Source organism: Otolemur garnettii, unplaced genomic scaffold (assembly GCF_000181295.1).
Source record: "Otolemur garnettii isolate 467f Iridium unplaced genomic scaffold, OtoGar3 scaffold00176, whole genome shotgun sequence".
Taxonomy (NCBI): Eukaryota; Metazoa; Chordata; class Mammalia; order Primates; family Galagidae; genus Otolemur; species Otolemur garnettii.
This window is the reverse complement of record NW_003852571.1, coordinates 413157-422593: the sequence shown is the minus strand read 5'-3', so window position 1 is coordinate 422593 and position 9437 is coordinate 413157. Positions and strand designations below refer to the sequence as shown.

Below are 9437 nucleotides of genomic sequence, written 5' to 3'. Positions count from 1 at the left end.
ATGTTATATTGTGTAATGATATAACATGTGCAAATTTGTTGCAATGATAAAATTTCAGTGTTTGAATTAGAATGTTGGGAAACTTGTATCTACCACTGAGAGCTTGAAAACTTTTTATATTTAAGGGTTTTTTTTTTTATGAGATCAGGGTCATGTTATATTGTGTAATGAAATGTGATAGTAGGTTTGGCACCTGTACCTCAGCGGGTAAGGCGCTAGCCACACTGGGGCTGGCATGTTTGAATCCAGCCCAGGACTGCTAAACAACAATGACAACTACAGCAAACAAATAGCTAGGTGTTGTGGTGAGCACCTGTAGTCCCAGCTATTTGGGAGGCTGAGGCAAGAGAATCGCTTGAGCCCAAGAGTTCGAGGGTGCTATGAGCTGTGACGCCATAGCACTCTACATAGGACAACCTAGTGAGACTCTGTCTCAAAAGAAAGAGAAATGTGATAGTATTTGGGAGAGCTGTGTAATGTACCAAACCAGTAGCTTCAAAATCACCACTGACTGAGATGCAAAGTATATTGGTGGGGTTCAATGTTACAGAGTATGAAAAGGTCAGTAATAGTCTCAGATTTCACAGTACAACTACCCTTCGAGAAACTCTATCACTGGTTGAGTTTTATGTAGTAGCAAAGACTATCCACAATCATCTGGTTAGACTATTAAAATATTACTTCCTTTTTCAATTACATACCTCTGAGAAACCAAGTTTTCTTCATATGCTTCAACCAAAATGGCATTTCCAGGCAAATTGGACATAGAAACAGACACAGAAGCCTGCTTATCTTTTATTAAGCCAGTCATTAAAAAGATACGCAAAAGTATAGAACAATGAAAGTTTTTACTATATGTTTTTTAAATATGGCTATTTGAATAATATATTTATATTAACATATTTTTTGATTTTTAATGAATTAATAAATGAATATTTTAAATGCACATCTTAATTTCTAATATGGCAGATATTGACTGATAGAACTCACAAAAATAAAAGCTCTTTGGACCCTCAGTGATTTTTCAAAATGTAAATGAATCCTGACTCAAAAATGTTGTATAACCTTTCACTGTTCTAATGATTATTTAGGAGGAACCCAAACCACTTGGCACTAATATGGCTAAAGAGCATATCACATAATAATTATTTTGTTGCACACAATATGAAAATAATAAAATAAGCTAAAACTGTATTATAAGGTAATTTTTCTATTATGAACTTTTACTTCTTGACAAATAAATACTTTAAAAATTCAGCAGATTTCTTATCTAGAGCAGGGGTCCTCAAACTTTTTAAACAGGGGGCCAGTTCACTGTCCCTCAGACTGTTGGAGGAGTGGACTGTGGGCCCCGGGATGAGTTGGCTGCTAAGCAGGACAGGCAGCAGCAGCAAAAACACCCAGCGGACCAGATAAATGTGGTTGGCAGGCCACATGTGGCCCACAGGCCGTAGTTTAAGGATGCCTGACTAGAGTATAAAACTAAGTTGCTTATTCTATTAGAACAAAATACTTTAAAACCATAATAACTTGTATAGTCACATAGCTATGGTTACGTATTTGATGTTGTAATTTGACAGTAAACTTCAGAAGCTGGAAAATAATTATAATAAACAGCAACGTCTAATTCAATTATTTGTCACTTTCTATTTTACATGGCAGTTTTAACATACTAGCAGTGAGTTACAGAAAATGAGTATGTGTGCAGTAAAACTTCATACATATACACACATATAAACATTAAAATGCTTTCGGCTTCCTTACTAACTTGCTGTCCTGCTTTGCTCTTTGCAGCTTTTACCCATGACCCAGGATGACTACAAACCCTCTGATGTTAGTATACCATTAGAATTATCATGTATTCTTATGTAAGTGATGTAAAAGTAACAGAAATGGAATTAGCTCTTTTGAGAATATTTTAGTGGTCTATCACTTTCCACAAGCTTTTCAATTCTTTTTATTTTTGCAGAAATTACATCTGGTTGATTATTGTTTAAACAGCAACTCATAGGATGAGATTGAGCATAATCATATATAAAGCATTTAAACTTTTAAGAAGCCTTTTTTGTGGGGTGCTTTTAAAAGCATTCTGTTCTGTAGATACACCTGTTACTTAATTTAAATAGTAAGTCTTACATGTATATTGTCTCAAAAGTTCTAAAGGCAAGGAGAAAGAAAAGGGTAAAACAAGCAATTGCACTTAGCGGTGCAATGAGGGAATTGCAACCTTGCCGAGACCTCAGAGGGTGCTGTCTTTGGTGAGAACTGAAGGACATTTGCATTCATCCTGTGCAGAACCACATGGGGTGTGGGACAGGGCAGGGATGGGTTGGGGCCCAGGAAACATCTGGAGTCTCATATAGGTGGAGGGATCGCTAAGGGGTAGACAGTGGCACATGCTGAAGCCCAGAGATCGGAACAAATCCTGAAGGCTTCAGCCAGCTATTAGCAGCATTCGCTCTTTACCATGTTTGAGAGCAGATTTGATGACATTTTACGGTGAGCACTCTGTGGAGGCTGGATTTGGAGAAGGAATATACATGATACATCTTGCTAAAATATTAGGATAGTTGACTAAATTGTTCAGCTTCCACTCAGCTCCTTGTTGTTAGGTTAAGGGCAGAGGAAGGGGGGATATTCATATTGAAAACTCAAAGCTGCTATGACAGGTGTCATTTTCCCTGCACTCTTCCAGGGTCTGCTTGTGACTGTGAATGGCAACCCCGTGGACTACCACACCATCCACCCCAGCCTGCCCGTGGAGAACGGCCCTGGCAAGGCTGACCTGTACTCAACCCCGCAGTACCGGTGGGAGCCCTCCGAAGCATCCTCAGGTATGGAGCCAGGCCTGGAAAGGTGCATATTAGAAATAGAACCCTGCGTTCTAATATATCTATTTCACTCTCTTTTGTAAACTTGGCCCCTCTCTCTTTCGTTTGTTGTTTATTGGATTTGCTTCCTTTTTATAAAACAGAGATATTGTCTTCCATTATCAATATAATTAAGCTCATTTCTTTAAATTCTGGTTATATTTTGTCCTAGCATATTGCTATTTGTATTCTAAATTTATATACCAAATAAATGGCATAACTGGGGCAAACTTTGATAAAAAAGATAAAAACCATTTAAAAAATGTAAACTCATATATAGCATTAAACCTGCATGTATGTGTATACATGTTATTCTTTTAGTTCATGTTGTAATTAGGATCAGTAGTTTTTCTGACTGATGCATAAGTGTTTTTTTAAAGAGTCCTTTTTGTTAATTAAAAAAAGGAGACTCCAAAACTTGTGCAGGGCTTTTTGTGCCTTTACTCTCAGCTGGAGAAATACAAACTGTTCCTAGAGATGACAAATTGGTGGCCTGAGTCTAAGATTTCACACTCAAATTTTTTTTGGTCACCAAATTTTTTTTTATTTAAATAGCAACCAAACATTTTAAAAGCTGTAGCCCTTACCTAGAAATAGACCTTTCTGGACTCCTTTAAAGAATGTGAACATCTGACAACACTAGTCCCTGCCTCTTCCAGGTTGGCTCAACTTCTGTAGCCATGGCCCCTGCTAGGGACCAATTGCCAAATGCCAGTCCATAAAGACAGAATTACCTAAATTTAGTATTGAGGGGGAAAAAAAATCAACACAATATATGATGCATGTAAGTAGCAGCTAAGCTATAATCGAATTATAATTAATTTGTATATTTATTTGTATGTAATTAACACTAAAGTTCATAGACATTATTCTGCCTTCAGTGGATGGCCACCAGCTATCCAGTTTGTATCAGTGGAACATTATGCTTACTCTAGGGAACTTTCAGTATAATTCTTTATTAGATTTATTCCAATGTTCTCTTCTTCATAGATCTTTATCAGTCTTTCCTTCAATTGCCCTTGACAGTGCATCTACTTAAATTTAGAGCTGCTTAGTCACGTTATTCCACATTCCTTAGTATGGTTAAATCAAGTTAAATCATCCCCTTACTGCACCATACACAGGCCCCACCCAGATGACACCTGTGAGCTCCACAGCATCAGATCTGCTGGTTTGTACTATAGCAGCCCATATAGTTTATGGCTAGGAGGAGTGAGAGTTATAAGAAACACCTGTAGCTCAATAATGTAACACCTTGGTGAAAAGGGCATGGAGAGGGATTTAGCTCTTGTGACAAGCATGAAAGAGCTTACAAGATAAAAGCATTGGTGAATTGGCAGTCTCTACATTTGTGGTGTTAAGAGGCACAAGATCAGCCTTATATTAGTCTGGAGGAAAAGGCAGTTGGGAGCGTGTGCATTCTATCACGGAGCCGCTTACTCTGACTGTGTCACTTCTGCTGCCTGCAGAATGCCAGCACAGTGTCTCTCTGCTGAAGATCACTAAGCTCTGCTAAAGACTAAGATCTATCTTTCTAAGAAGACTGCTTTACTCTCTCAAAGACTATCTCTCTCTCTCTCTCTTTCTCCTTTCTGCTAAGGTAAATAGCCCTCAGGCATCTAAGAACAATTGTTCCTGAGCAAGATAACAGCATAGGGGTCCACATCCGGAACCTAGTGAAGCCAGGGCCAGAGACCAACCAGTCCCAGGCCCTGATAAGTGGCGTCCACAAAGGGACCCCGACATTGTACCTATTTCTGCTTCCTACATGTATGTGTTTTAGTTTGCAACTCGGGGTTAAACTGAAAAGCTTAAGGAAATTCATTGCATTTCAAAATATGGTCTTTAGAGCATTGGCACCAGAATCAGAAAGGGCCATTCAGGTCACAGTCTAGACCTCTTTCTATTGACACATTATTCATCTGGGAATAAATAAATAGAATTTTGACTGCTTACAAGGACAACCCTCAAATACTCAAATCATAAATCGAACTTTCAAAAGTAAAACAAAAGCTGGGAAGTATTTTTTTTAAGTTGAATTTATGCACACAAAAAATGTTACAGCCAAACAGGTAAGTATGCAAGTAACCCTAAAATTCATCAGAATCAGTGTTTTGATCTGCAGGCTCTCCCTTATAAATCCTTAGGTTACCCAATCTTACTGTAGGAGGAATGAAAGCCAGTAGGGTTTAACTGAGGAAATGCCACAGCCTCATTTTAGAGCCCATGTGAGGTAGTCATTGATTTTTCTGTAGTTTATCCTTCCTCTTCATAGTGCTACTAGGGAGCTCCCTGCTCTAAACAACTTATATAAAGCCCATTTAACTTAAACAAGAAAGGACGCTTTACTTAGCAGCTTAAAGTTTCTCTGTGTCAGGAGTCTGGGTGTAACTAGATTGGTGCCACTTAGGAGGTTTCAGACAAGCTGCTGACTGGAGCTGCTGTCTCATTGGGTGGCTTGACTGGAGGAGAATCTATTTCCAAACCCACAAATGTAGCTGTTGGCTGACTGCTAGCCAGCAGAGACATCAATTCTTAACACCTGGGCATTACTATAGGGCAGTTTACAACAAGGCAGCTGGCTTCTCTCAGGACAAGTGAGTAAGAGAATGGGAGAAGGTTCCCAATGTGAAAGCCAATCTTTTTAAACTGAATCTTGGAAGTGACACTCCCATCTCTGTTGAAGTGTTTGATTTGTTTGAAGCCTGTTCCAGGTCCTACCCATACTCAGGGAGAAGGGCTCACACAAAGGTGTGAACACCAGGAGGTGGGGGCCTTCTACACCCTCTCAGATGGAAATTTTTCTTCATGATTTCTGGGTACATGGTCCCATACTGACCAAGCACAACTTGCTGATTCTGTTTGAATTCTAAAGGCTTTATCAATTGGAAATAATTTCTGAAGTCTTTAATAAAAGATTATATCAAAATCATTCATGTACTTTACTGCTTGGAACATTGATAGAAATTTTGTGTTTGCATAAATAATTACATAAAATATTTTTCCATCTAGAAAAGAAAGAGGACAAGGAGGAAGAGAAAGAAGAATTTGAAGAAGAAAGAAGCCATGAGGAAAAAAGAAGTATCAAAGTTCATGCCATGGTCTCTGTGTTCCAATTCATTATGAAACAAAGTTACATCTGTGCTCTCATTGCTATGATGGTATGTATGAGTGCTGGTTGTGGGGTGCTGGGGAAAAGGTGTCTGCAGTCCCCATGGGCTCTAAGCTCCACCATCTTCTCAGGGCCAACATAAGTACAGTAATATTTCCAATGCCTTGCAGAGAATGGTCTGCTAAGTTAATTTTTCATAGATTTTATACTATAGATTGTAAAGTCATATCCTTTTTAACCTTGCTTATCCTCCCTTTAAAATATTAATGCATTTTTCTGAAACTAGTTTGTCAAATCAGACTATTCCCCACTTTTCCAACTTCAGAAGACATATTGGATAATTTTTCTAAAAGGTATTAAAGGTATTAGAGGTTAACAGAGGCTATTTTTATTTCTTTCAGATAGTGAGAATTACATTCATATCTTGCCTTAGACTTGGGTGAGACTCTATTCCATATTAGCTGTAATAACTTTTTACAAACAACCATGGTTCTCAAGAGCTTCCAGTTGCAAGATATCAGTTTATACATGTTTCTGTTCACCTCTAGACACATTCTCTATTTCTAACATCGTACCTTCAAAAATAGTCCTTTGGCCTATAGATAGAATATAACAGAATCTCTAATTTCTCCCTTTCCTAAAAACAAATATTCTTAAGCAATCTGATTTATTTTTTGAGAAATCTAACGCTCTTGTTTAATATGTACCTCTTCCAAATTCTGTGATCAATGGTGAAATACCATGGACACTTTTGAAGGTAAAAAATAAAAATATTCTATAACTGTAGGGGGAAAAATACCTAGACACAGTTTCCTCAGACACTTAGTCAAGATAATTCCCAGATGAACCTGTATGTAACTCAGCTTTGGTTTCTAGCTGAGGAATGTAGCCACATGAGAGGGAAGGCTAGAATAAAGCAAGCTCTTGGAAATCAAAGGTGCTCTTAGCTATTGCCAACTCTATTGTTTACATGAAATTAATACTTAGTCACTTTTTGACATTTTCTGTCTATCAACCTCCACTTTAAATTACATCAGTTCTCTGATTGCTAAATATCATGTTGTAAATGCAATTTACAATTCTGATTCTGAACTCAAAAATGTATATACTTATATTTTTCTCCCTAAGTCAGAAATGTTTGGTATTTTCTTTAAAGAAATAGAACTTTAAAACATTTTTTAATTCACATGTTGTTATTGAATAGAAAAAATCTATTATAGAAAAATATAGTCCTTCATTAAAGATGTGTTCCTCTTTGGTACCATTTTGTTAATGGAGTCACAGTATTAATGTTTTAAAAGTAGCTGCCTTCCATAGACGTTCTCAATTACAGACTTTTTAATCAGACACAGTAACAGCAGTCCTGAGGAATCAAAACTGTTAACATGAGATATGTATTTATTCAACATTATGATGTATGAATATACTATTAGACAACTCTGAAACTTAAGAAATAGCACAAGGCAGATTCTACTTCTCAGCTACCAAGGTGGTACATGTGACTTGGTATTTAAAAGAAGAGAATTTTTTATTTAAATTTGCATTACTAGATGTTCTCCTGCATCCCCCCAAATAAGAAAAATAAAGGGATTGGAGAGGGATAGTCTGCTGGAATTATATCTGTGAAAATTATTTTCCTGAATCCTTACTGAGATAAATATATTAAATACTATCCAACTTTTGATAAATTCTAAGAAATAATATTTTCATGAAAATAATTCAGACTTGATGCTAGTTGTCATTCACTTAATTTTGATAAAAGGAATTTAAATTTCTAGTTTATAATTATCACATACTTTAATCAACAATCCAAATTATCACTTTAAAAAGCTAATGCTGCTTTAGCATTTGAACTTTAAAGCTAACTCTTGATATTTATGATATTCAGGAATGTAGTTGATTTCAATTAACTCAAACATATCTAGATAATGTTTTTAAAGGTATTTTTTAAATGGTATCAGATTATAATAAAAGATAACAGGTTTCCTGAAGTTAATAATATTTGTGAACCTAATATACAGATTGTCCTGGTAGCTTCCATGTGAGATACATTCCTGAGTCTTTGAAATTTTAATGTGAATGAAAGAAAATCCATCATTTTTCAAAGGGTCTAAATGCCTTTTAGTCCTCACTATTACAGTATAGATGCTGAGGCTGGCCTTTATTAACTTAACTTTATTGTCTTGGATGTGTGGAAGACTAACATGCATCTTCTTGGTATAAATTTTCTAATTTCTTTCATGCATATCTTCTTGGGTCATCTACCAAGAGTGGTCCCAGTAGCCCAACCAGTGTAGGTAACTTAGTGATTCTCAGAGCTTCTATTTTTGAACCTTAGCAATGGCCCACACTCACTCATCATGTACAAGTAACTGCCAACTCCAAACTAGTTTGGGGAAACAAAATGAGAAAGTCGGCTGTTTTTAATACTGTAAAGTAGGGTAAAGATCAAGAGATTTGGTGCTCAAGCGAAATGGACTTAGACTGAATAGACAAATACATCTTTGCCTTTGACTTTATTCTCTACAAGTTAGAAGCAGTGTCATTCACAGCACAGTCAGTATTTCTGTTTTTTCCCTTTTCTTGTCCCACAGGTTGAGGTCTCTCATTACTGCATTACAACTCTCTCCTCTCCCTCATTCAAATAGTATTTATCTTTTCTTTTTGGATGACTTTTAACTTAACCAGTGTGAGGGAATGGTACATCATTTTGACCATTATTGTATTTTCTTTTCTCCCATGAGGCCTGGAGCATCACCTATCATAGCTGGTTGACATTTGTGTTGTTGATCTGGTCATGCACCCTCTGGATGATTCGCAACAGAAGAAAATATGCTATGATCAGCTCTCCTTTCATGGTGGTTTATGGAAATCTATTGTTGGTATTACAGTATATATGGAGTTTTGAGCTTCCTGAAATTAAAAAGGTCCCAGGATTTTTAGAAAAGAAAGAGCCAGAAGAACTTGCTTCAAAGGTGAGTGAATAGGAAAACAAGAAAATGAAATAATGGCACAAAACCACAATTATAATAACCATATCTAAGAGAACCCTAACAAAAAGAGACTCAAATAGTCATTGCTTTGCAAAAGTAAAAGATATATGTGATTGTAAATAATTCATAGTACTTAGAAGTTTCCATAATTTAAACATGAGAATTGTATTATACCATGATTTTAGCTTTTATTTAAAAATGATAATAGTTTCCACTGAAAGAAATTATTATAGGCTTGGTGCCTATGGCTCAAGCGGCTAAGGCGCCAGCCACATACACCTGAGCTGGCGGGTTCGAATCCAGCCTGGGCCCGCCAAACAACAATGACAGCTGCAACCAAAAAAAAGTCGGGCATTGTGGCAGGCACCTGAAGTTCCAGCTACTTGGGAGGCGGAGGCAGGAGACTCACTTGAGCCCAAGAGTTGGAGGTTGCTGTGAGCTGTGATGCCATGGCACTCTACC

At 37.0% G+C, this 9437-nt stretch overlaps 1 protein-coding gene across 2 annotated transcripts in view; it reads left to right on the top strand.

Annotated features, from left to right (window-relative positions):
• The window catches only part of PIEZO2 (piezo type mechanosensitive ion channel component 2), a 549391-nt gene that overhangs the window by 402190 nt on the left and 137764 nt on the right, over positions 1-9437 (top strand). For both annotated transcript variants that reach the window (XM_003800478.2, XM_023519459.1), the window contains exons 10-13: positions 1795-1833; positions 2696-2834; positions 5883-6031; positions 8727-8957. In XM_003800478.2, coding sequence (XP_003800526.2) covers positions 1795-1833; positions 2696-2834; positions 5883-6031; positions 8727-8957 — 558 coding nt within the window. The remainder of the gene's footprint in view (positions 1-1794; positions 1834-2695; positions 2835-5882; positions 6032-8726; positions 8958-9437) is intronic.